Source organism: Stenella coeruleoalba, assembly GCF_951394435.1.
Source record: "Stenella coeruleoalba genome assembly, chromosome: 8".
NCBI lineage: Eukaryota > Metazoa > Chordata > Mammalia > Artiodactyla > Delphinidae > Stenella > Stenella coeruleoalba.
Window position 1 is genome coordinate 94,292,859 of NC_137154.1, and position 27,543 is coordinate 94,320,401.

At 41.5% G+C, this 27,543-nt stretch overlaps 1 protein-coding gene across 7 annotated transcripts in view; it reads left to right on the forward strand.

The window, feature by feature from the left end:
- Positions 1-27,543, forward strand: part of KMT2A (lysine methyltransferase 2A) — a 76,346-nt gene that overhangs the window by 40,859 nt on the left and 7,944 nt on the right. For 3 of the 7 annotated variants that reach the window (XM_079929788.1, XM_079929792.1, XM_079929793.1), the window contains 21 exons: positions 2,789-2,935; positions 3,361-3,456; positions 3,668-3,788; positions 4,737-4,859; positions 5,284-5,468; positions 6,459-6,632; positions 7,371-7,481; positions 7,780-7,853; positions 8,980-9,173; positions 9,500-9,606; positions 10,453-10,590; positions 11,611-11,769; positions 12,043-12,160; positions 12,283-12,361; positions 13,430-13,590; positions 13,787-13,972; positions 14,184-18,429; positions 19,315-19,395; positions 20,752-20,816; positions 21,907-22,077; positions 22,919-22,993. In XM_079929788.1, the coding sequence (XP_079785914.1) occupies positions 2,789-2,935; positions 3,361-3,456; positions 3,668-3,788; positions 4,737-4,859; positions 5,284-5,468; positions 6,459-6,632; positions 7,371-7,481; positions 7,780-7,853; positions 8,980-9,173; positions 9,500-9,606; positions 10,453-10,590; positions 11,611-11,769; positions 12,043-12,160; positions 12,283-12,361; positions 13,430-13,590; positions 13,787-13,972; positions 14,184-18,429; positions 19,315-19,395; positions 20,752-20,816; positions 21,907-22,077; positions 22,919-22,993 (6,811 nt within the window). The remainder of the gene's footprint in view (positions 1-2,788; positions 2,936-3,360; positions 3,457-3,667; positions 3,789-4,736; positions 4,860-5,283; positions 5,469-6,458; positions 6,633-7,370; positions 7,482-7,779; positions 7,854-8,979; positions 9,174-9,499; positions 9,607-10,452; positions 10,591-11,610; positions 11,770-12,042; positions 12,161-12,282; positions 12,362-13,429; positions 13,591-13,786; positions 13,973-14,183; positions 18,430-19,314; positions 19,396-20,751; positions 20,817-21,906; positions 22,078-22,918; positions 22,994-27,543) is intronic. The other 4 variants (XM_079929791.1, XM_079929794.1, XM_079929790.1 and 1 more) reach the window with 3 other exon arrangements.

Genomic DNA, 27,543 nt, shown 5'->3' on the forward strand with positions numbered 1-27,543 from the left:
AGGATATAATTAGATAAATTATATGTGTATGTATGTTTGTATACATGTATGTATATAATAAACCCTTCTATATGTATAAATATTTGTATATATATAATAAACAGAAGGGTTTATTTCAGTATTTATGATAATAAAAAATTGGAGACAACCCGAAAAGTCATCAATAAGGGGCTGGTACTTCGGTTAAAGTAATTATAGGACATGCGTATAATGGCACATATGAAGTCCTAAAGATGATAATATAGATTCATATTGACATGGAAAGATGTCCATGACACATCACTGAGTTAAAAGAGCAGGTCACAAAATAGTATGTAAAAAGCATGATCCCATTTTGGTTTGGAAAAATGTTTTTGAAATATATATGTAGAAAGAATTCTGAAGGATTTACACCAAAATCTTAAGAGTGTAGTTGGATTGTGGTTGACTTTTGTTTTTTCTTTATCTTTTTGAGTTTTCCTGCAGTGAGTATGTGCCATCTTTACCATAAGGGGAAAAAAAGGTAGCACAATTTTAACTAGGAAGCAGTAATTTGTCATTCGTACAGTTCTCAATTCCTAAATACCTCCTTAGGTTATTATTTGTCACATATGTATTCTAAGGTCATAAAGAAAACCCAAAGCCAAGTTGTAATCCAGATGTTGAGCAATCATTGAGACTCACTAACTAAGACATTCAGTCCTGCCCACTTGCTATTTTAAATTACGCATTAGCAAGTGCAGACAATATTGAATAAGAGTTCACTAAAACTGCCTCTGTGATTTAGTTCAATGCAAATCCTTTATGTATGCAGATTATATAATCCGATACGCTATTTTTCTTCTACATCTTTAAGCTTTCTAAATAATTTCAAAAGTAAACTATCAGACATAAAGTAATTTTTCTGCAAAATTATATTCACAAATAACCGTATGCTGAAAGTTATATATTAAAGAGTGACTTTTTAAATGAAAATGATACCAGTATATGGATTTTTAAATATGTGAAGAAAAAAGGAGTTTTAATGGGCAAAAATTAGCAGCTTAAATAGTAATGGGATAAACAATAATTTGGAGGTGTAAGTTTTGTTTTCCTTGGGTTTTTTATTATATGGTTGTATCTTAAATATAGATTTAAGAAATTTAGAAAATATATGACATCATTATATGATAAAGTATACAGAGAAATGCAAAATTGTCATTGTAAACGTTCAGTATTTTTTTAAAAAATTTAGTGATTCAGACATTTAATAAAATAAAATAAAGGCATTAAAAAAATAAATTACATTACATTAGCAAAATTTTTGCCTGGTATTCGTTAAGGAAATATTTTCTTAGTTCCTGTTACGAACAATATATTGTTCTAAGTGCTGGAGTTGCTTTAGATAGCATTGAAACTGAGACTGTTCAGTCTATATAAGTGCTAGAGGTCTAGCTGTACCTCTTTTCCTACATAATCTTAACTTTCGTTACATCCATATACATGTTACCCACAGGAATAACTTATTTTCGTAACACCAGTACTTCAACTTCTGTGTTAAAACAGGTTTGTTTTTTTTTTTCCAGAGTATAATTGCTGTAATTTAAATTGTGTAGCTGTGACAGCAATCCCACAGGATTCCTAAAAACTGAAATTAGAAAATGAATAGCCCACTGCCTACATTGCACTCCTAAAGCATAACCAGTGCTTGATGAATTTTCCCTCCATTCAAATTTTTTAAAACTTTTTATGTTGACATGATTTCAGATTTACAGAAAAGCTACAAGAGTGGTACAAAGAATTCCCATACACCCTTTACCTGGATTCCCCAAGCATTAATTTTTTTTTTTTTGGCGGTACGCGGGCCTCTCACTGTTGTGGCCTCTCCCGTTGTGGAGCACAGGCTCCGGACGCACAGGCTCAGCGGCCGTGACTCACGGGCCTAGCCGCTCCGCGGCATGTAGGATCTTCCCAGACCGGGACATGAACCCGTGTCCCCTGCATCGGCAGGCGGACTCTCAACCACTGCGCCACCAGGGAAGCCCAATATTTTCTTTTATTGGAGTAAAATTGCTTTAGCGTTAATATTTTTAATTTGCTTTATCCTTTTCTCTTTGTATATGTATCGTACAAAATAAGAAATAAAATATGTACACACATTTTATATGTAGACTTTTTTTTCTTAAAATTTGAGAGCAAGTTGCAGACATATGCCTTTTTACCTCTAAATTTTACACTGTGTATTTCCTAAAACCAAGGACATCCTCTTATATAACCACAATATAATTAACAAAATCAGGAAATTAACGTTGATATATTACAATTATTTAAGTAGACTTTAGTTTTGACCAGTTGTCCCACTGATTTTTTTATGGCAGAAGAAAATTATGAGTCACACTCATTTGAATTTCTGAAAATCTCTTTATCAGTATGAAAATAACTTATTTCTAAAATTAGAGATGGGAAGGACAAACCAGAGCTTACAGTCATTTAGTAGATTATAGAGAGCCTTTAAAACCATCCCTATTTCCCGTTACCCCACTCTTTTACATTGCCTTAGCTCTTTGTTGATACCTCTTTTATGGCACTTAAGCACATTCTATGAAATCTTAGATTGTATCTATTTAGTTATTTTATAATTCTACTATTATTACTACTTTAGTCCCCTGAAACTCCCCAGTATTCTCCTTTTTTAACATAGTCATTGCTTAGTGAACATGTTGAATACAGTATGTACACCACTACTCCTAAAGCTCAAAGTAAGCAGGTAGGATTTGGTTGATATTTCTACGTGCTATCTGACCGCCTCTGTGTTCCCTTCTTACCCTAGTTTGTGTATTGCCAAGTCTGTTGTGAGCCCTTCCACAAGTTTTGTTTGGAGGAGCACGAGCGCCCTCTGGAGGACCAGCTGGAAAACTGGTGTTGTCGGCGCTGCAAGTTCTGTCATGTTTGTGGAAGGCAGCACCAGGCCACCAAGGTACGACGCTGAGTAATGGGGCCACTTACAGTATTACTCTGTATCTCCATTTCTGCCTTTTAATCTAGGATTTCGTACGCACGTATTTCCTCTGTTGGCTTAGCCTGTTTTTACTGTTTAACTGGGTGTAATCGATTGCCTATTGTTGTGTTTTAATTTAATTTTGGGAGTATAGCAGAAAACGTGGCATTGGATAAGATCCTCAAAATAAATCAAATCTCCTTTATCAGAATGTTCACCACTGAGTGCCTTTGGCAGGACATAAATCCCTATGCCTTGAGAGTAAATAATTTATGAGGAAATTTAAGCCGTCACAGTGATGTGCTGTATTTACTTGAAGATAAGTATGAAATGGGGTACTAAGTGACAGGTGTCCAGTGAAGGTGAGGTGATGCCCACCTTTTTGCCTTCTTATTTTCTTACAGCAGCTGCTGGAGTGTAATAAGTGCCGAAACAGCTATCACCCTGAGTGCCTGGGACCAAATTACCCCACCAAACCCACAAAGAAAAAGAAAGTTTGGGTGAGTTTCTCACACAATGGGCAGTTTCAGAGAGAATTGTCATGGGACTGTCAGGCGTGCACAAACTGTAAGAGGGCTATCCTGCTTGAGGAAGAAAAGCCGTCCCAGTAGAGAAGTCAACTCTAGAAATGGATTGCATTTGAGACCTTCTTAAATAAGAAGAGATATTAAAAATAAGAAGTTCCTACTGAATTTCTTTCATGTCTTCCAGATCTGTACCAAGTGTGTTCGCTGCAAGAGCTGTGGATCCACGACTCCCGGCAAAGGGTGGGATGCACAGTGGTCTCACGATTTCTCACTCTGCCATGATTGTGCCAAACTCTTTGCTAAAGGTACCTCAGAAAAGCCAGTTTTGTCAACTTTTAGAGGTTGTACTTAGTGTTTGGGAGGTGAACTGGACACTGCAGTGGAATGAAAAGGTCTTACCATTCTTGTCCAGGATGCCATTTAGACAAATTTCCTAAGTTTCTGGTCTTGCTCTTTTCCTTACACAGAGGCTTAGAGCAACTAGGAAGGTTTTGTTATCTTTGGGGGGATGAATCAAGGAGACTTTTTATAGTAACTCACCACAAAGAAATGCTCTAAACCAGTATTTCCCAAAGTGAGGTATATATCCATTTGATTGTTTCAGAAATGACTTTAGGTGGTACTGAGTCAAAGATTTGATCTTAATAGTTGTGCTAGAAAAAAATTATAGCCAATACATTAAACTGACTTAGGATGATAACGATATAAAGTTCACTATTGAAGTTATTTAAAATAAGCAAATCAATGTTAAGTCTACTAAGTAAAAAATAATAAGAGGTGATACGTGGATAAAACAAATTGATGAAGGGTGTCTATTTTTCCGAATTTTAGGAAGCACTGCTCTAAGCTCTAATGTAAAAGCACTAGGAATAAGGGAAAAGTGTAAATTAACTGTGTTTTTACTCCCATTACCCTCTCCTCTTTTTTAAAAATTTAAACATTTCTTTGGAATGTTTAAGAGAGAAAGTTCTCTCTTCCATTCTGTTACGTTATCTATAAAATCTACCTTATGACCTTTAAAAATGGGTCTACAGAAGAGAACTAGTGGCATGTCCTGAGAGCTCAGAATAATCTTAACACTTTACAGATGTGTAAACATTCCGTGGTAGGTGCATGCTGGCATTTGTAAGTAGTTTCAGAAGCAGAATATGGTGGCTGGCATTTTACATCACATTGGCATATGTGGGTCAAGGGCTTTAGAGGCGTTGGTTATGTGAACCAAAGCTCTGCTGAAAACTTTGCTTTGCTTTCAGGAAACTTCTGCCCTCTCTGTGATAAGTGTTATGATGATGATGACTACGAGAGTAAGATGATGCAGTGTGGGAAATGTGATCGATGGGTCCATTCCAAATGTGAGAATCTTTCAGGTACAGAAGGTTGGAGTCTTTTTATTACAGTTTCCTTCTTTCTTGGTACAGCTGCATTTACAGCCCCCAAAGTACTATAAACATAAAATTATGGTAGTGTTGTTACTTGAAGTCTTTTTAAATTTATTTTTTAGTCTCTAAAATAAGAACATTGTGTTAAATTTGTGCTCATTTATCTTGAACACATTCTTTAAGATATTTATTCGCTGTCCTTTGTGGATACCATAACCTATTGATTCTCCAGTGACTAAATCCTGAGTTAGTGTTAATAACGTCCCTTCCGAGATCAATACATATGAGTTCTTCAGGGGTGTGAGAGTCTTAATACTGTTCTAACATGCAGCTTGATATTAAGTTCAGTGGAATAGCTTTCTCTTTTCCCTGTCTCCCACTCTTCAGAGCACTTCATCATTGTAGGTTTTTGTTTTCCCAGATGAGATGTATGAGATTCTGTCTAATCTTCCGGAAAGTGTGGCCTACACTTGTGTGAACTGTACTGAGCGGCACCCTGCGGAGTGGCGACTGGCCCTTGAAAAAGAGCTCCAGATCTCTCTGAAGCAAGTACTGACAGCCTTGTTGAACTCTCGGACCACCAGCCACTTGCTACGCTACCGACAGGTAGGCCCATGTCTCATTTTGTATTCCGAGTGGTGGTTTGTGCCTAATCATGGGATGTGTGCGTTTTTGTGTGTGTGTGCTTTTCAGTTTATTTTCTTTTGCCTCACTCTTTATTTAGTTTTGTAGAGTTCCTTGTTTTGGCCTTAGGCTATTAAGAAAATTTTTAGCACCAAGAGTAAAACCCTTCTCTGGGGTAAGAAGAAGGAAGGGGCCATATCTCTTTCAAAGGTCTTGCTGTTGTAATATGAAATTTGGACTTTGTATTCTGAAGGCCATGGGGAGCCCAATGAAGGACTTTACCCAGAAGAGTAACCTGATCAGAGTTGCTTCTTAGAAAAAAATAAGAAAACAAAAAAATGATTCTGAGTGGAGTGAGAGGAAGGATTGGAGAGGACTGAGCCTACAGGCAGGAGCCGTGGTTAGGAGGCAGTGGTGGTGCTCGAGGCAAGAGGGAGCAGGATGGTGGCCTGATCTGCGAGGGTGGTAGTGGGGCCAGAGACCCTTCGGCTCCAGGAAAGTTCCAGGGCTCCTCAGGACACAAATTGAAAATCTCTGCTTCTTGTCCATTTAAGTCATGAACTATATACATAAAGTAGTCATTGGGAACACAGGTATAATGTTGGAAGAACCACATGGATAGCTTTAACTCAGAGCTAGGCTGCTGCTTTATCTTTTAACAGAGTCTGTTTTTTGAATAGGAAAATTAGCTGTATCTGTATCTTACTCAAAAGGAATTGGACAGTTTCTGTTTCTTCATACTAGGTTGGGAGTTATCAAGCAAAGCTCCTCAGTGATCCTAGCCAAGCTATTAGATAGCCAGCTCGTTTTAACTTTCCTTTTTTAGTATTTGAGAAATCTCTGATTATTTTCAAGTTCTTTAGGTTTTATAATACACATCATTCAGTACCATCTTTATTCATTTTAGTAGAATCTACATAGGTGCCTCATTTTCAGTGTTAGATAAAAGAAACATATCTTTCCTGACGACAGGCTGCCAAACCTCCGGACTTAAATCCTGAGACAGAGGAGAGTATACCTTCCCGCAGCTCCCCAGAAGGGCCTGATCCACCAGTGCTTACTGAGGTCAGCAAACAGGAAGATCAGCAGCCTTTAGATCTGGAAGGAGTCAAGAGGAAAATGGACCAAGGGAACTACACATCTGTGGTATGTCTATACAGCAAACTACCCAAATTTCCAGCTCCAGTTTAGCTTCCTTGGGTCTTTTGGGGGATGAGGCTGGGTGTTAGCATTAAAGGATGGTTGTATTGTATTTAGAAATGTCATGTGGTTTTAAATACCTAAAAATATGTGAGTCATTTTAGTTCTGTGTTTTGGAAGATGGGTTATGATAGGGAAGGTAGTGTCTTTTTATTTGGCTTTCACCTGAGTTCTTCAAAAATTATCTTTATATTAAAATTATTTTTATATTAATACTGTTTATGGAAAATTACTAATGTGCAATTAATTGGTTTGCCCCTTTTGAGATCGCATCTGAATAGTATGTCTTTTTATAATGGATGTTCATTTCTAGATAGATGCCTTTTAATTTTATGATTTTAAGGAAATGTAGGAAATGATCATCTGTTATCTCATGGTCCGTGTTTGCTATTCAGTTGTTTATTCATTTTAGTCTAAGTAAAAAATCGTGGCCCTGTTTGGTAACTTACCAGGATACAGCTAATTTATCTGCATTCTTACCTTATTAGCCTGGCATGTCTTGACTGCCACAAGTTAATTATGAACTGAATCCCAAAGGCCTCCACTGAAGAGAAATTGCACTGTATTAAAATGGGGTGTCCGTTTTCTATTGGTTCTCTGTGCTGGATGATTTAGGAGGGAAGAGGAAGTGGTTTTGAGAGCACACTGTTCTATGAATAATTAATGCTTTGTTTTTGTATACAGTTGGAGTTCAGTGATGATATCGTGAAGATCATTCAAGCAGCCATTAACTCAGATGGAGGGCAGCCAGAGATTAAAAAAGCCAACAGCATGGTCAAGTCCTTCTTTATTCGGGTGAATGATATTAATACTTCATGTCTTTGATGCTTAATCCGTGGGTTGTTACCACATGAACAGAACAGACTTGTTCTCATCTATGTTTTGCTTTGTCATGTGTATAAATCATTTTTCGTTTAATTCGTTCCTCTGATTCTTTGGGAGGAGATTAGTGAGGTTCCAGAGTGGATGGATCTTTCCTTTGGTGGCCTGAATCATCCTCATATTGACAGAGAAGCTGGTGTGAAGTTGTTGGTTTTTATGTGCTTTCCAAATGAATGGTCACATGCTTACATTTTGTTTGTTTTTCTGTTAGCAAATGGAACGTGTTTTTCCATGGTTCAGTGTCAAAAAGTCCAGGTTTTGGGAGCCAAATAAAGTATCAAGCAAGTGAGTAAATTCAGTATTACTTTTTTTCGCTTCATCAGCTAGAAATCTGAGCGTTCTTATATTTTTAGATTGAGGGGTTTTTTTAGACTAGGTTTTAATATTAAAGATTAATCATTTGAAATGCCTTTTTTAAAAAAATTAATTAATTTATTTATTTGTTTGTTTTTTGGCTGTGTTGGGTCTTCGTTGCTGTGTGTGGGCTTTCTCTAGTTGCATGAGCAACTAGTTGCGCGAGCGGGGGCTACTCTTCATTGTGGTGTGCGGGCTTCTCATTGTCATGGCTTCTCTTGCTGCAGAGCGCGGGCTCTAGGCGCGCAGGCTTCAGTAGTTGTGGCACTTGGGCTCTAGAGCGCAGGCTCAGTAGTTGCGGTGCATGGGCTTAGTTGCTCTGCAGCATGTGGAATCTTCCTGGGCCAGGGATCGAACCCGTGTCCCCTGCATTGGCAGACGGATTCTAAACCACCGCGCCACCAGGGAAGCCCTGAAATGCCTTTTTATTGCTGGTTTAGAGACAACACTTAATGTTTATTGCAGTCTGCTGCCCTTTTTTTCTTTATTTATGTATTTGTTGTTTTAGGGAACTTGTGGCATATGTACAATACATGTACTATATATATAGCCCAGTTATAACTGGGTTCTATCTTATTTAGGAGTTTATTAATTAATTAATTTACTTTTGCTGTGTTGCGTCTTCGTTTCTGTGCGAGGGCTTTCTCTAGTTGCGGCAAGTGGGGGCCACTCTTAATCGCGGTGAGCGGGCCTCTCACTATGGCGGCCTCGTTGTGGAGCACAGGCTCCAGACGCACAGGCTCAGTAGTTCTCAACAGTTCTTGATTCTCCATGTTTAACCTTAAATTTTTATTCCAGTAAATCCTTTTGACACATTGATAAGGTTATCATTTGTTTCTAGATGTTTGACCAAGAGTCACAATACATCGGGATTATATTTTTAAAAATAATAAAGTCCTGTGTAGGCAGTTTTCGAATTCTGTGACTTGTTCTTACAGTCTGTGAAAGGCTTGTGCCCAGGCCTGAGACCTGATGATATCAAGAATTTGACTGTTTTGTACAGTTCTGGGTATCTTGTAGGAGTTCAATAAATACTTGTTGAATCAATTATTTCCAGCAGTGGGATGTTACCAAACGCAGTGCTTCCACCTTCACTTGACCATAATTATGCTCAGTGGCAGGAGCGAGAGGAAAACAGCCACACTGAGCAGCCTCCTTTAATGAAGAAAATCATTCCAGCTCCCAAACCTAAAGGGCCTGGAGAGCCAGACTCACCAACTCCTCTGCATCCTCCTACACCACCAATTTTGAGTAAGACACCAAATGAAGACTTGTTATCCATTTCTCTCTGGGTGCAAATGATTGACTTTGTGACTCTAAATTTAATGTACTTCCGTATTGGAAAAATTTCCTGGTGATCCTTAAATGTAATAAAATCATTATTTTTGCTTCACTTGGAATGTTAACAGAGAATTGATACAAGTAATGTAATGGATAGTAAGGTAGCATAACTTGGAACACTTTTTGAAAGTGTTGATTTCATAGGCTCTAGGCTATTTAAGCTGAATTGTTTTCTTTTTTCCTGGATGTCAGACATAGTATTGCCAATTTTAACTGTATGTCTTCTGGGTTCCAAGGTACTGATAGGAGTCGAGAAGACAGTCCAGAACTGAACCCACCCCCAGGCATAGAAGATAATAGACAGTGTGCATTGTGTTTGACGTACGGTGACGACAGTGCTAATGTAAGTACCTTGGTGCACTGGGTCCTGCTTAGTAGACTAGCCAATAGTGACCTCTTTGTGTCTAAACTTGGTGACCAGTGCCGTTTATTCAGTGAATATTTGTCACTTAGTTTGTGGCATTTGGGGGTTATTTTTCTATAACTGATTTAATTGATTTAAAAGATGAGTTGCCTTAAATTAACGTGCTGATATCTTGTAATTTCTATTGGCAGTTCCTCAAAAAAAGATTCTATGAAAGTGAATAAAACAGAAGTTGCGCATTAAATAGCTTGTGTTTCATGTAGTCGTTAGCAGTGTGGTTAAGGTCCCCGGGTCTGGTGGTTTGCCTGGATTCATTGCTGTGCTTTGCCGCCTACTTGTTGACCTTGGCAAAGAGTTTAACCTCTCTGACCCTCAGTTTCATTTTTAAAGTGAGGATAATAATAATCTTGCCTCAGAATGGTTATGAGGATTAAAGGAAATAATGTATGTAAAGCCTTATTTGGGTCCTGGCACATAGTAAGCATACAGTTTTTTTAAAAAAAGGTTTTTAAGGCAAGCTGAGAGAACTGGCTTTGAAATATGGTATTAAAGAAGTCAGTGGGCACTTCTGTAAACGTAACACATATTGCTTGTTCTTTAATCCTTTATGATTATAAAATATTTCCAGCCTGTGGAAAAGGTAATGGAAAAAGGTGAGAAGTGAAAACAAAGAAACTTTGAATTGTGATTTTTGTGTGCACCCCTAAGTTAAAGAATTAGGCTTGATTTACTGAGGTTATCCTGAATGAGGTAAAGCTAATACCAAGGAAAACCCTATTTGACATTATATTCTTCAAAGAAAAAAGGAAATCTCTTGTTTCATAGGATGCTGGCCGTTTGCTGTACATTGGCCAAAACGAATGGACACATGTAAATTGCGCTTTGTGGTCAGCAGAAGTGTTTGAAGATGATGATGGATCACTGAAGAATGTGCATATGGCTGTGATCAGGGGCAAGCAGCTGGTAAGAACCTGTGGGTGAATGTTATGGAAGAGACTCCCTCTCAGTTTCCAGATGTTCTTTCTGGGGCTAAACGCTGCCTCGCTGGTGTTTCTCATAGCTCCTTCAGAATGGTTAGCCAGCGGCAAATATTGGTGTACCCTGTAGGCAGATTGCTAGTCTGACCCTTGGAGGATGGGTACAAAAGAAATAGAAAACGAAGTCTTATCCAGTTGGGGAGATAATTCAGATGCCCAAGAAAGGTATTAATTTATTAAGTGATTTAGACAAAATGACCTCAGAGGTTCCAGTTGAATCAGCGCTCTGAGGCTCCATAGGATGAACCCACAAAATACACACACGAAGATGTGGAAGGTGATTGGTAGCAGCTTAGAGTAATCAGAAAAGGCTGTGGAGGAGTAAAATTTTTAAAGCTATATTTTGATGGGGGGAGAAAATGAAGGATTATCAGGAAGAAACAAAAAATAGCACATGCGTAAGAAACATAAGTAAAATGTGCGGAGAGCACAAATAAAAAGTCTTCCCTGGAGAGGAGCCCAGACTGTGACTGTGACAGAATGAGGTAGTAACATACAGCCTAGTTGAAGGAAATCTTTGAATCACATAAATTCATCAGTTAGGCCTAGTGATTAAGAACTGTTACGTCTCTGACTAGTATAATCTTACCAGAACTGAGTTCTTTCGGATATAACAGCTTTCTACCAAGATGATGTTTTTAACATCGATCTTAAAAGTTTCATCTTCTCTAAATCAATTGTGCATCCTAGAAAAAACTGTTTTGATTCAAGTTCTAAATCAAATTGTAATATTTAAATTTAATAATCATAGGCCGCATGGGCCATAGGAAAGAAAGGATTTGTAGAGGAGGTTTTATGGCTCATATCACTTCTCTGTAATTCAGCAGATTAGCAATAGCGAAATGAATTGTGGGAAAGCCGGAATGGGGTGACTCTCTAGGGGAGATGGAAAATGGCTAAAACTTCTGAAAGTCTGACTTGGACTCTGTTCTTTCTGGGTTGTTAGAGATGTGAATTCTGCCAAAAGCCAGGAGCCACTGTGGGTTGCTGCCTCACATCCTGCACCAGCAACTATCATTTCATGTGTTCCCGAGCCAAGAACTGTGTGTTTCTGGATGATAAAAAAGTATATTGCCAACGACATCGGGATTTGATCAAAGGCGAGGTGAGACAGCTTTAGCTGCTTCTTGAATTCTCTAGGAAAAGAGGCTGAAAATAGCAAGATGGTAAACTGTATTTCACCATCCTCCTAGGTGTTCCTAGTAGGTGATTCTAGGTATTCCTAGAATCACCTCCTCTGAGGAGCACTAACAGAGGCACTGCTAGTGAAACAGAAGGGTGATTTTGAGATATGCTCTGCACTTTCCCTCTGAGTCAGTATCATGAGTATGGTATGTAAAAGGGATAGCCTAATAGCTACCCTGGCTTTTCGTTTAAGGTGGTTCCTGAGAATGGATTTGAAGTTTTTAGAAGAGTGTTTGTGGACTTTGAAGGAATCAGCTTGAGAAGGAAGTTTCTCAATGGCTTAGAACCAGAAAATATCCACATGATGATTGGTATGACATGGGCCTTGGTTGTCGGGGAAGGCTGGCTGTGGCACTGGGGTACTTCCTAGTGTTCAGTTAGAAAGTGGGCCTTCTCATGATTGCCTCTGATCAGTTCTTCTTTTCTTACTCAGGCTCCATGACAATTGACTGCTTAGGGATTCTGAACGATCTCTCTGACTGTGAGGATAAGCTCTTTCCTATTGGATATCAGTAAGTAGCTCTGTAGAGAGAAGACAGCAGCCCCACCCCTTGAGCACCCTGAAGCAGTGAGTAGGTCATTAAATGTAGAGCCATACTTGTTAGCGACTTTTAACTAATTCCTTTTATTTTTTTATTTTTATTTTTTTTGCTACTTCTCGTAGATTGGGACTAAAGTATCATTTTATGTCAGCTAGATCCAGTTGTAGAAGGAAAGTATTGTTGACATAATTTCAGAAACATTTCCAAATAAAACCTAGGTAGAAAACACCAGGCCAGTCTCTGAAGGTTCCACTAAATTCTGTTCACTTCAGTTCAGAAGTCCAGTTTGTTGTCAGGGATCAAACACCTCATGCCTCTGTCCTCATTTTACATTTTCCAGGTCTTTCTAAAAATAACCCCTACAATAACAATCAAATAGTCCAGTAAGAATTTGTAATCTTTCCCACATGAAGCAAATTGTTTAAACTTCTAGCAAACTGATGATATAAATTTAAAATTCGCTTCCTCTCTCTTCCCCTTTGGAGTCTCCCTTTTGTTCTATATACTCTGATTTATTCTGCATTTCAATTGTGAAAACACAGTCTCTACTCCACATTTAGCTGGCAGCTCTTAAAGAGCTAGGCTCCGTCAGCATCCAGCAGACTTGAAGCAGTTCCATTTCTCTTGTCTCGTGGGGCTTTTCTCCCAAAGGAAATATGCCAGGTTTGTTCTTTCCTCACTTTGTACACATGGTGGGGCAGTTATCCCTTCCTGAAGGCCAATAACTATTTCTTATAGTATCAATAGTTAGTTGGTTTTTTTTTCTTTGCATTTTAGGCTGTTTTACTAATTTTGTCCCCTGCTTACAACACAATAAAAAAGGATTTGATGCTGTTTTCTGAGAGGCCAGGAAAAACCAAGGACTTCAAAAAACTTGGAAGACCCTAACCAGGAGACCCTCTAATAAGAATCCATGAAATAAAGCTAAATTTTATAAATCAAGGAGGCCAGGGAACCTAGGCTGAGAAGAGGTTTTGACAAATGTCAGTCTCTGCTTCTGTCCTCGCACTCACGGTGATCGTTACCATCTGCGTGCAGGTGTTCTCGGGTGTACTGGAGCACCACGGATGCTCGCAAACGCTGCGTGTACACGTGCAAGATAGTGGAGTGCCGTCCTCCGGTTGTAGAGCCAGATATCAACAGCACTGTTGAACATGATGAAAACAGGACCATTGCTCACAGTCCAACATCTTTTGCAGGTTAGTCTTTAATCAAGATGGGACTTGAATTCGATTTGGGGGAATATTGTGATTGACGGGTGGGAAAAAGGCATTGCTTTGGGAGGTCACATTTGCTTCTGTTTTGGTACTTACCTGACAGCTGGCTTTTTCTTGGTTCATTTGTTTGATATCTTAATTAAACTTTTTTAGTAAGAGTTTTTATTTCCTGCCACAGAAATTTCACCTAAAGAAAGTCAAAACACAGCTGAAATTGTAAATCCTCCATCACCAGATCGACCTCCTCATTCACAAACCTCTGGTTCCTGTTTCTATCACGTCATCTCAAAGGTCCCTAGGATTCGAACACCCAGCTATTCTCCAACACAGAGATCCCCTGGCTGTCGGCCACTGCCTTCTGCAGGTAAAAGACTTCACTGACCTACCTGACCCAAGGAGGTCAGCTCAAAGATTAGTTTGTAATACTGTCAGGCACCTTTATCGTGGTGACTTCTGCCAATGGAAAACGTTGATTTTCTGTTAGCTGTAAACATATCTAGCCAAGTCATTGAAACCAGTGGTATAGCACATGTGTCCGATCTGTAATGGACTTTATTACTTTCTCTCTCGTTTAGGAAGCCCTACCCCAACCACTCATGAGATAGTCACAGTGGGTGACCCTTTACTCTCCTCTGGACTTCGAAGCATTGGCTCCAGGCGTCACAGTACTTCTTCCCTGTCACCCCAGCGGTCTAAACTCCGGATAATGTCTCCAATGAGAACTGGGAGCGCTTACTCCAGGAATAGTGTTTCCTCAGTCGCCACCATAGGGACCGCTGCAGATCTCGAGTCAAGTGCCAAAGCGGTTGATCATGTCTTAGGGCCACTGAATTCTAACACTAATTTAGGGCAGAACACTCCCACCTCTTCACATCTGCAAAGGACGGTAGTTACTATGGGCACTAAAACCAGTCACTTCGATGGCTCTTCATCTTCAGAAATGAAGCATTCCAGTGCTTCAGACTCAACATCCAAGAGCTCCTCTTCGAAGGGAGAGAAGACCAAAATGCCGAGTTCCAAGAACTCAGAGGGATCGGCACATAATGTGGCTTACCCTGGCCTTCCGAAACTGGCCCCACAGGTTCATAATGCAACAGCTGGAGAATTAAATGTTAGTAAAACGGGCACTTTTGCTGAACTGTCTTCAGTGCCATTTTCTTCTAAAGAGGCCCTCCCGTTCCCGCCACTCCATCTGAGAGGGCAGAGGAATGATCGAGACCAACAGACAGATTCCAACCAGTCAGCAAACTCCCCTCCCGATGAAGATACTGAAGTCAAAACCTTGAAGCTATCTGGAGTGAGCAACAGATCGTCCATCATCAACGAACATGTGGGATCCAGCTCCAGAGACAGGAGACAGAAAGGGAAAAAATCTTGTAAAGAAATGTTCAAAGAAAAGCATTCCAGTAAATCTTTTTTGGAACCTGGTCAGGTGGCAACTGGTGAGGAAGGAAACCTAAAGCCAGAGTTTGTTGATGAAGTTTTGCCTCCTGAGTTCATGGGGCAACGACCATGTAATAATGTTTCCTCTGATAAGATTGGGGACAAAGTCCATTCTATTCCAGGAGTCCCCAAAGCTCCATCCATGCAAGTAGAAGGGTCTGCCAAGGAATTACAGACACCCCGGAAACGCACAGTCAAAGTAACACTGACACCTCTGAAAATGGAGGGTGAGAGTCAGTCCAAGAATACCCTAAAAGAAAGTAGTCCTCTTTCCCCTTTGCAGATAGAGTCAGCATCTCCAACAGAACCAATTTCCACTTCCGAAGGTCCAGGAGATGGTCCAGTCGCCCAAGCAAGCCCGAATAATACCTCATCCCAGGATTCTCAAAGTAATAACTATCAGAATCTTCCAGTACAGGACAGAAACCTAATGCTTCCAGATGGCCCCAAACCTCAGGAGGATGGCTCTTTCAAGAGGAGATATCCCCGTCGCAGTGCCCGGGCACGTTCTAACATGTTCTTTGGGCTCACCCCACTCTATGGAGTAAGGTCCTATGGCGAAGAAGACATTCCGTTTTACAGCAGCTCAACTGGGAAGAAGCGAGGCAAGAGATCCGCTGAAGGACAGGTGGACGGGGCTGATGACTTGAGCACTTCCGACGAAGACGATTTATACTATTACAATTTCACTAGGACAGTGATTTCTTCAGGTGGAGAGGAACGGCTGACACCCCATAATTTATTTCGGGAGGAGGAGCAATGTGATCTCCCCAAAATCTCACAGTTGGATGGTGTTGACGATGGGACAGAGAGTGATACTAGCGTCACAGCCACAACGAGGAAAGGCAGCCAGATCCCAAAAAGAAACAGTAAAGAAAACGGAACAGAGAACTTGAAGATGGATCGGCCTGAAGACACTGGTGAGAAAGAGCACGTCATTAAGAGCTCTGTGGGCCACAAAAATGAGCCAAAGATGGATAACTGCCACGCTGTGAGCAGAGTGAAAACACAGGGACAGGATTCCTTGGAAGCTCAGCTCAGCTCATTGGAGTCAAGCCGCAGGGTCCACACAAGCACCCCCTCAGACAAAAACTTACTGGACACCTATAATACTGAGCTCCTGAAATCGGATTCAGACAACAACAACAGTGACGACTGTGGGAACATCCTGCCCTCAGACATTATGGACTTTGTACTGAAGAATACTCCGTCCATGCAGGCTTTGGGTGAGAGCCCAGAGTCCTCTTCGTCGGAACTCCTGAATCTTGGTGAAGGTTTGGGTCTTGATAGTAATCGTGAAAAAGACATGGGTCTTTTCGAAGTGTTTTCTCAGCAGTTGCCGACGACGGAAGCCGTGGACAGCAGTGTCTCTTCCTCCATCTCAGCAGAGGAGCAGTTCGAGTTGCCGCTAGAGCTGCCGTCAGACCTCTCTGTCCTGACCACCCGGAGTCCCACTGTCCCGAGCCAGAACCCCAGTAGGCTAGCTGTAATCTCAGACTCAGGAGAGAAGAGAGGAGCCATCCCAGAAAAATCTGTGGCCTCCTCTGAAGGTGACTCCTCCCTGCTGAGTCCAGGAGTAGATCCCAGCCCTGAAGGCCACATGACTCCTGACCACTTTATCCAAGGTCACATGGATGCAGACCACATCTCCAGCCCTCCTTGTGGTTCGGTGGAGCAAGGTCATGGCAACAATCAGGATTTAACTAGAAATAGTAGCACCCCTGGCCTTCAGGTACCTGTTTCCCCTACCGTTCCTATCCAGAACCAGAAATACGTGCCCAACTCTACCGATAGCCCTGGCCCGTCTCAGATTTCTAACGCCGCTGTCCAGACCACTCCGCCCCACCTGAAACCAGCCACCGAGAAACTCATTGTCGTTAACCAGAACATGCAGCCACTTTATGTTCTCCAGACTCTTCCGAATGGAGTGACCCAAAAAATCCAGCTGACCTCTTCTGTTAGTTCTGCACCCAGTGTGATGGAGACAAACACGTCAGTATTGGGGCCCATGGGAAGTGGTCTCACCCTAACCACAGGACTCAGTCCAAGCCTGCCGACTTCCCAGTCTTTATTCCCTCCTGCTAGCAAAGGATTGCTCCCCATGCCTCATCACCAGCACTTACATTCCTTCCCTGCAGCTACTCAGAGTAGCTTCCCACCAAACATCAGCAGTCCTCCTTCAGGCCTACTTATCGGGGTCCAGCCTCCTCCAGATCCCCAGCTTTTGGTCTCAGAAGCCAGCCAGAGGACAGATCTCAGTACCACAGTAGCCACTCCATCCTCTGGACTCAAGAAGAGACCCATATCTCGCCTGCAGACCCGAAAGAATAAAAAACTCGCTCCCTCTAGTACCCCTTCAAACATCGCCCCTTCCGACGTGGTTTCCAACATGACATTGATTAACTTCACACCCTCCCAGCTTCCAAATCATCCCAATCTGTTAGACTTGGGGTCACTTAATACTTCATCTCACCGAACTGTCCCCAACATCATAAAAAGGTCTAAGTCCGGCATCATGTATTTTGAACAGGCGCCCCTGTTACCGCAGAGTGTGGGAGGAACTGCTGCCCCGGCGGCGGGTGCAGCCACCATGAGCCAGGATACCGGCCACCTCACGTCAGGGCCTGTGTCTGGCTTGGCCTCCGGTTCCTCCGTCTTGAACGTTGTATCCATGCAAACTACAACCGCCCCTACAAGTAGCGCGTCCGTTCCAGGGCATGTCGCGTTAACCAACCCGAGGTTGCTTGGTAGCCCAGATATTGGCTCCATAAGCAATCTTTTAATCAAAGCCAGCCAGCAGAGCCTGGGGATTCAAGACCAGCCTGTGGCTTTACCGCCAAGTTCAGGAATGTTTCCACAACTGGGGACGTCACAGACTCCCACTACTGCTGCAATGACGGCAGCATCTAGCATCTGTGTGCTCCCCTCGACTCAGACTGCGGGCATAACGGCTGCTTCACCTTCAGGGGAAGCAGAAGAACACTATCAGCTCCAGCATGTGAACCAGCTCCTCGCCAGCAAAACCGGGATTCTCTCTTCCCAGCGGGATCTTGATTCTGCTCCAGGGACCCAGGGCTCCAACTTTACCCAGACGGTAGATGCTCCTAATAGCATGGGGCTGGAGCAGAATAAGGCTTTATCCTCAGCTATGCAAGCCAGCTCCACCTCTCCTGGGGGCTCTCCGTCCTCTGGACAGCAGTCAGCAAGTCCCTCAGTGCCGGGGCCCATGAAACCCAAACCAAAAATCAAACGGATTCAGCTGCCCTTGGACAAAGGGAGTGGCAAGAAGCACAAAGTCTCCCACTTGCGGACCAGTTCTTCTGAAGCACACATTCCAGACCAAGAAGCCAGCACGACACCCCTGACCTCAGTCACAGGGTGAGAGATGCAGACCTTGGCTCTGCTGGGTCTGAGGGGTTTCATGCTCTGGAGTAGAGGCTGTTGAAGTGGTCTTCTGGGAGGGACACACCTCGGCCCACGTTACATTACTTGGGTTTTCTGGGCTTTGATTTGATTTTTTTTTTTTTCCCCCTCACAGTGCTGATTTATGGAGTAAAATTTAGTTCCATCCGTTGGCAGTTGGTCCCTTGGATAGAACCACATCTTTTTTTTTTGGTATGCGGGCCTCTCACTCTCGTGGCCTCTCCTCTTGCAGAGCACAGGCTCCGGAAGCGCAGGCTCGGCAACCGTGGCTCACGGGCCCAGCCGCTCCGCGGCATGTGGGATCCTCCCGGACCGGGGCACGAACCCGCGTCCCCTGCATCAGCAGGCGGACTCTCAACCGCTGCGCCACCAGGGAAGCCCAGGACTATGTCTTTCATTGCTCTTTGCTCTGACTCAGAACAGTGCTGCTGTTTGCGCCTGTTTCTTTTTCGCTGAGGCTTAGTTAGGATACTAAGGGATGATTATTCCTGTCTGGAGGGCAAAACCACCTGTTGTAGATCTCATGGTGTCCTTTACTGAAACATTTTCATTAAAATATACGTAAAGTACACAAAGTGAATTTTTATCTAGGTATGCATCCATGTAGCTGCCATTCAGATCATAACATAAAAGATTTCTAGTCTTCCAGAAGGCTCCTGGTGCCCTCTCTTAGTCAGTACCCCCCAAGGTAACCACTATCTAACCCGTATCACCACGGGTTACTTTTCTCAGCTCATAAATTTTATCAGATCCTGTTAGATTCTTCTTTAGAGTGATCTCCTTGTTGGGTACATATTTACTGTTGTTTTTCTTGAAAAAATACAAATGATTCTGTTCCAGGGCTCCAGGAGCAGAGGCTGAGCAGCAGGATATAGCTAACGTGGAGCAGTCGCCACAGAAAGAGTGTGGGCAGCCTGCAGGGTAAGTGTAAGACTTAGTTCCCTGAGGTGAAGCACTCAGTTCTGTCCACCTCATTTAGAAAATAGTCCTTCCTGATTTGTGTTTTTTTTTTTTTTTTTGGCCAAAGTTTTTTTAATGGAATTAATACATGCTTGTAAAGAAAAAAACAAAACAAAACACAGAATTATTTAAATAATGGGTAACGGTTCCATGTTCTTCCTGCCTACCCTGTTCCCAGTTTATTGCCTAGAGGTAATTGTTGCTTGTAATTTGTTTTCATTCATACCAACATTTCTGTGCCTACAGATATGCATGGTGTACATTTGAATCTGTATATACCTTTTTTTTTTTTTTTTGCGGTACGCGGGCCTCTCACTGTTGTGGCCTCTCACGTTGGGGAGCGCAGGCTCAGCGGCCGTGGCTCAAAGGCCCAGCCGCTCCGCGGCATGTGGGGTCCTCCCGGACCGGGGCATGAACCCGCGTCCCCTGCATCGGCAGGCAGACTCCCAACCACTGCGCCACCAGGGAAGCCCCCGTATATACCTTTTACATAAAATAAATAATGCCGTACATACCGTTCTATACTTGTTTTTTTTCAGCTATTGTATCGTGCACATATCTCTGTGCCACTTCATTTTTTAATGGCTGCCTCCAGTTCTGTTGTGTAGACCTACAGTAATTTATTTAACTAGTTCCGTCTTGATCTGCATCTGAATTGTTTGCAGGATTTATTTAATTATAAAAGGTGAAAATAGGTATGATTTACTGGTTCATCATGCAGGCTGCTTTTTTTTTTTTTTTTTTTTTGGCGGTACGCGAGCCTCTCACTGCTGTGGCCTCTCCCGTTGCGGGAGCACAGGCTCCGGACGTGCAGGCTCAGCGGCCATGGCTCACGGGCCCAGCCGCTCCGCAGCATGTGGGATCTTCCCGGACCAGGGCACGAACCCGCCTCCCCTGCATCAGCAGGCGGATTCTCAACCACTGCGCCACCAGGGAAGCCCAGCTTTTGTTTTTAATTAAACCAGCTAATTCACTTAAGGAACTCCGGAACTGCTTCTAACAAGCGTCCTTTTATTTTTTTCTAACAGTTAAGGGTATGAGAAGAATTTTAAGGACACAGTCTACAACTCCAAAAGCAGAAAATTCATGTCAAATGTTTGGGAGAGAATCTCACAAAAGATAGTTGATGTTATGTATCTTACAGTAGTGTGGTGGTGTGTTCATTCAACAGGTTGTTCACAAAGCATGCTGTGGTTCATGTCTAGTGGTTGTTTTGTATAACTGATACAGCTGTATGGTAGATTGTGGACAGTTTTTATCTTTGAATTGAAGAACTAGCTGGTGTTACATCTCACATTTGGTTTTCTTTTCATGTAGGCAAGTGGCTGTTCTTCCTGAGATTCAGACAACACAGAATCCAGCAGATGAACAAGAAAATTCAGGTATGTGGGTGGGTAACGGGTTAGAATCAGAATTTCCAAGCCAGAAGTACTGTAAAAGTCACCTTCTCTACCTACTGATTTTCTAGATTTAAAAAAAAAAAAAAAAAAGTCAAAGCGCTAAAGATGTTAAGTGATTGGCCAAAGGACACGAAACTAAAACCTATAAATACTCTTCTGCTCTGTTTGCTGTAACAGCAGTGTGACTGAAATAGCTCACAATAAGCTGTCTTCATCCTTTAGTTGTCACTAGTGAAGACCAAGAACCATTTTTATTATATAATATAGCCAGAGGTAGGTTATGGCTCCAGATACATCTCCATAGCACTTCTGTCCTGATGCATTTCATCAGTAAACAACTAGTCGCTTCAAGACTAGAGAACTCTGGATATAAGACTCTGTCCTTTTCCGTTGAGGGGATTCCCAGAAGAAAACCAGGCAGAGAAAATGCTTAGCCATACGATTTGGGATGCAGTCACATTCTGCTGATTTGCTGATTCCTGCAGAGGATTGATTCGTCTCTGTAAGAAGGCAGTGTGTGGGGTGGTGGCTGAGAGTACAGACTCTGCAGTCAGCTAGGTTGAAATCCCAGCTTTACCACTTACTAGCTCTATGAACATGGGCTGCTCAACCTCTCTCTGCCTCCGTTTTCTCACCTTTAAAATTTAGATCATTTCTCACCTACCTCATTGGATTGTTGTGAGGTTTATCTGAGTTAATACAGGAAGTTCCTAGAAGAGTGCCTCATAGGTAGCGTTTCATACATGTTAACCATCGTTATTTTTTTAGCTTTGACTCTGTTGAGGGCAATTACTTATTGAAAAACTGTCAGATTGTCATACCAGAAACTACCAGAGAGACAGCATAACTTCACGTTAAAAAAAAAAAAAAATTCTAGTTTTGGTCACTTCCTAGCTCTAACCTCAGGCAAGCTGCTCCACCTCTTTGCACCTCAGGTTTGTTACCTGTAAACGGGAGTAAATAAAACCAGCTGTGTGATGCTGTTAGGCCTGGAGACAAAACGCGCATAAAGTCCTCAGTAAGTGTTTGCTGTGGCATCCACTGTGGCCCCTGTCTGTTTTCTCCCTCACAGAACCTAAGACAGCGGAAGAAGAAGAAAGTAATTTCAGCTCTCCACTGATGCTTTGGCTCCAGCAAGAACAGAAGCGGAAGGAAAGCATTGCTGAGAAAAAGCCCAAAAAAGGACTTGTTTTTGAAATTTCAAGTGATGATGGCTTTCAGATCTGTGCGGAAAGTATCGAAGGTGAGTGGATTAAATTAGGTCAGCCCAACAGCACAGGCTCTGCTCAGCTAGGGCTGCAGTAGTACCATTTATGTGAGCAGCTGCATATGAGATAGATTGAAATGGAGACACTAGGAGGCAAGAGGCCACTAGTGAGAGTATTATTGCAATAGAGATGTCAGGTAATAAAGCCCACTTCCAGTAGAAGAAGAAAGGAAAGGAGAGAAGAACAGACACATTCATGATTGCTTGGATATAGAGGGTTGAGAGAGAGGACTCAAAGATGCCTCTGAAGATTCCGGCCTGGGTGACTGAAAAAAAAAAAACATATGTGAGGAGAACAAAAAAATAACTAGTTTGAGTGTACACATTCTGCGTAAGATGTATTTGAGTGTGGAGTGTGGGAAAAATCCAACAGATAGGAAGAGATCGTAGACTCTTAGGTTAGAGCTGGAAGGGATTGTAAAGGTTTTCTAGTTACACCCCTTAATTGTAAGGAACTGAGAGGTTGTGATCTCCTTCCCACAGTCCTGGTTAACCGTTAGTGCTGGTATTGTTTTGGTTAGCAGTAGAGGGAGTAGAGTTAATACCACACATTCAGGTTTGGGACCTGGACTACCCTCAGGGGAAGTGAGTGCTTTGAGGATGCAGGGGTCATTTTCAGAAGGTGGGAACCTCCTCACCACTTCTGTATCCTTTGTAACAGAAAGGAACACTGTTGGGTGGGGCACCTTCCCAGCTTCTTTCTTATTCACTGAACTGATTTAAACTAAGAAAACAACAAAAAACTGTTCTAGCAGGGGATCTTTTCACATCATTGGTATTAAGAGATGTTTGACTGAATTATCTTATTTCCTCACAGATGCCTGGAAGTCATTGACAGACAAAGTCCAGGAGGCTCGGTCAAACGCCCGCCTAAAGCAGCTTTCATTTGCAGGTAATGCTGCAGCGGTCATTTTACTCCTGTCTCAGTATCCTCTGGTAACTTGTGGGTCTAAGCTACAGGGTTGATTTCACCAAAAAAAAAAAAAAAAAATCAACCTTTTTTTAAAAAAAAAAAATCATTTTTCACAGCTTTACTGAGATATAAACCTGATACTACACAGTTTACCCATTTAAAGCATACAAATCGATGGCTGTTAGTGTACTCACAGAGTTGTGTAAACCATCACTACTGTGTAACTGCAGAACATTTTCATCATCCCTAAAAGAAGCCCCATACCCACTAGCAGTCATTCCTCAGCCCTAGCCCCTGGCAGCCACTAGTCTATTCTCTGTCTCTCTGGATGTACCTGTTCTGTACATTTCCTACAGAAATGAATCATATAATACGTGGCCTTTTGTGACTGGCTTGTTTCATTTAACATGATGCTTTCAAGATTTCTCTCTACTGTAACGTTGTCTCAGTACTTCATTCGTTTTTTTCTTTTACAGATGAATATTTTTTATTGTGGTAAAATACACATAACATAAAAGTTACTGTCTTAATTATTCTTTTATTTTTTTTAACATCTTTATTGGAGTATAATTGCTTTACAATGGTGTGTTAGTTTCTGCTGTATAACAAAGTGAATCAGCTATACATATACATACATCCCCATATCTCATCTTAATTATTTTTGAGTATACAGTTCAGAGGTGTTAAATACATCCACCTTGTTGTGCAGCCATCACCACCATCCATCCCCATAATTTTTCATCTTGTAAAACTGAAACTCTGTATCCATTAAACGATGACTCCCCATTCTCCTCTTCCCCCAGCTTCTGGTAACCACCATTATTCTTTCTGTCTTTGTGATTTGTAACTATTTTAAGTACCTCATATAAGTGGAATCATACAGTGTTTGTCGTCTTGTGACTGGCTTAGTACACTCAGCATAATGTCCTCAAGGTGCATCCTTGCTGTAGCATGTTGCAGAACTTACTTCCTTTTTCAGGCTGAATAATATTCCATTGTATGTATGTATCACATTTACTTTATCAGTTGATCCATCTGTGGGCACTTGGCTTGCTTCCAAATTTTTGTTGTTTTTTTTTTGAATAATTCTGCTGTGAACATGGTTGTACAGAGATCTCTTTAAGACTTTGCTTTCAATTCTTTTGGGTATATACCCAGAAGTGGAATTGCTGGATCATATGGTGATGCTATTTTTAATTTTTTGAGAAACCACCATACTGTTTTCTACAGTGGCTGTACCATTTTACGTTCCTACGAATGGTACACAAGAATTCCGATTTCTCCGTATCCTCACCAGTACTTATTGTTTTCTATACATATCCCTAATGACTTGAGATGTCGAGCGTCTTTTCATGTGCTTATTGGCCATTTATATATCTTCTTTAGAGAAATGTTTATTCAAAGTCCTTTGTTTATATTTTCATCAGGTAGGTTGTTTTTTTGTTGTTGAGTTTTATAAGTTCTATGTATTCTGGATATTAATCCCTTATCAGACACATGATTTGCAAATATTTGCTGCTATTCTGTGGGCTGCCTCCATTTTTACTCTGGATAGTGTCTTTTTTGCTTTTTGTTTTTTTTAGATTGGTGAGGGAGATATTTTGGGGGCAGGAAAATATGGTTCATAGGTCCTGCTCTGTCCAACGGTGGCAGTCATTGGGTGAACTATAATTAAATTTGTACATGGCCTCTCCCAGGAGTCACTCTGAAATGATTTGATAATATGTGTAAGATTCTGCTCCTGGAGGAAACCAGCATCCCAAGCTCAGTGTTCTCAGTCTCAATTTGAGTAGCTCAGCCCTTTTTGCCAACGGCACAAAGATTGCTTTCATTTATCCATGTCTTTTGCTGCCACGTGGAATGGTGGTTAGAAACCATGAACTCTGGAGACAGAAACTGAGTTCAAGTCCCATTTCTGCCCTTTCGCTATCAGTATTATTTCAGGTGCAAGCTAATTTACTTCTTCAAGGCTTAATGTCCTTAAGTGGGAATATTAATGCAACCTTCAAAATTTGTTGTGAGGTTTAATTAAAATAATGAACCTGGGAATTCCCTGGCGGTCCAGTGGTTAGGACTCTGTTCTTACTGCCGAGGGCCCAGGTTCAGTCCCTCGTCGGGGAACTAAGATCCCACAAGCCGTCCGGTGCAGCCAAAAATTAAAAAATAAAGTAATGAACCTGACATGATTTATTTAAGTACCCTAATATGCCAAATTAAGATCATTATCCTGACTGAAGGGATTTGAGATAGAATTCAGAGAAATCACTGAATACTAGCTTTTTTAAATAGTATCGATGCACAAAATTTTTTTAATCATCATGAAGTCCAATTTGTTTTTTCTTTTGTTACCTGTGCCTTTGATGTCATATCCGAGAAATCATTGCTAAATTCAGTGTCATGAAGATTTTGTCCTATGTTTTCTTCTAAGAGTTTTATAGTTTTAGGTCTTACATTTAGGTCCTTGACTCATTTTGAGTTAATTTTTGTGTATGGTATTAGGTAAGGGTCCAAGGGTTCTGTGACATTAAAGCTGAGACCTGGGCTTCCCTGGTGGCGCAGTGGTTAAGAATCCGCCTGCCAATGCAGGGGACATGGGTTGAGCCCTGGTCCGGGAAGATCCCACATGCCGCAGAACAACTAAACCCATGCACCACAACTGCTGAGCCTGCGCTCTAGAGCCCGCGAGCCACAACTACTGAGCCCACGTGCCACAACTACTTAGCCTGTGCACTAGAGCCCACGAGCCACAGGTACTGAAGCCCATGTGCCTAGAGCCCATGCTCCGCAACAAGAGAAGCCACCGCAATGAGAAACCCGTGCACCGCAACGAAGAGTAGCCCCCGCTCACTGCAACTAGAGAAAGCCCGCGCACAGCAACAAAGACCCAACTCAGCCAAAAATAAATACATAAATTTATTTAAAAAAAAAAAAATCTGAGACCTTTCTGTCTCGGGTACCTTCCTGTCTTGTTCACCTTTGTTTTCCCAAGATTCTGTCCGGCACAGTGGAGAGATGGAAAGAATGCGGGAGATATAGTAGGTGCTCAGTAAATACTTGTTGGATGAACAAGTGAATGGCCCACACGAGAATAGATTGTTACCTGTTGTAGTACTTCATACTACACCTTTATCTGGTTGCTTTCACATTGCAAGGTCTGTGTTCATATCTGCCTCACTCTGCCAAGGGCTCCTTGAGAACAGGGGCCGTGTGTAACTCATCTTTCTTTTCCCATTATTGACACAGTGTCCAATCTCATTGTAAGTCCTCCAGTGAAGGTTGAACACTAGAGTTGAACGCTCAGCCTAAACATTAAAATGAATTTTGTGAAAATACACTTAAGTATGTTTTTTAATGGCTTTTTCTACCTAGGAATCCACAGCAATCTGAAACTCCTAGGAAGGAATTCTTAGGGAAAATCAGTGTTGTATAGAAAAAAAAAAAATGTTTGCCGTTGTCTTATATGACTTCAAGCTCTTATATTGTCGACTTGTGTTTTATACTTTTATAGGTTGAGTTCTAATCGGAACAACGATTGTGATCATAAGAATGTTGCTTATCTGGAGACTTAACTTTCTGCTTGCCACTAAAACCAAATTATATCCCTTAGAGTTTCTTGTAAGTGAAGTGGAAATTAGGCACCTGATAATAACTTACCCCTCTTTTAAAAAATTATACAAGATGTAGAATTCTAAAATTTGGAGAAGCTAATCACCACAATAACAAATTGGTGGACGGGGTCCCACCTCCTAGAAGTAATTGTTAACATTTAAACACGGATATCCTTCCAGCCATAGCATATGGCTCCAGATTACACTGGGGTTACATCTCTATACATATGCTTTATAACACAAACGGTGTGTCTGTTGGAACTGCATGTGTGATCCTAACACAGTTATGCCTATGAAATAGTATCTTGTCCACAATAGATGCCATTATTATTTTGGTATCTGTTAATACCAAAAACAATCATTGTAAGTGATACACTATTTATTTAACTTGCTATTTGCTAGTGTTAAAAAGAGGTATGGCAATTACTACTATGTCCCATCCTTTAAGGAAAGAAGCCAATCATTTTATTTTTTTATTATTATTTTTTTAAATATTTATTTATTTATTTGGTTGCGCCGGGTCTTAGTCACAGCACGTGGGCTCCTTAGTTGCAGCAGGCGGGCTCCTTAGTTGTGGCATGCAAACTTTCAGTTGTGGCATGCATGTTGAATCTAGTTTCCTGACCAGGGATTGAACCTGGGTCCCCTGCATTGGGAACACAGAGTCTTAACCACTGCACCACCAGGGAAGTCCTGAAGCCAATCATTTTAGAAAGCCTTTCACCATCTATGCCAGCAAACTTACATAAATGTCTTTTTTTAAGTAAAAAGAAATAAATGCTCATTAATGGAATAAGACTAAGTGAGTAAAACAAAGTGGCTATTGAGTGTATTTCTCCATAAGCTCACTGTAACAGCACGGAAGAGAGTTCTGTGTTAGGGGTTCACTAACATTCCTTATAAATTTTAGTGAGGTGCCTG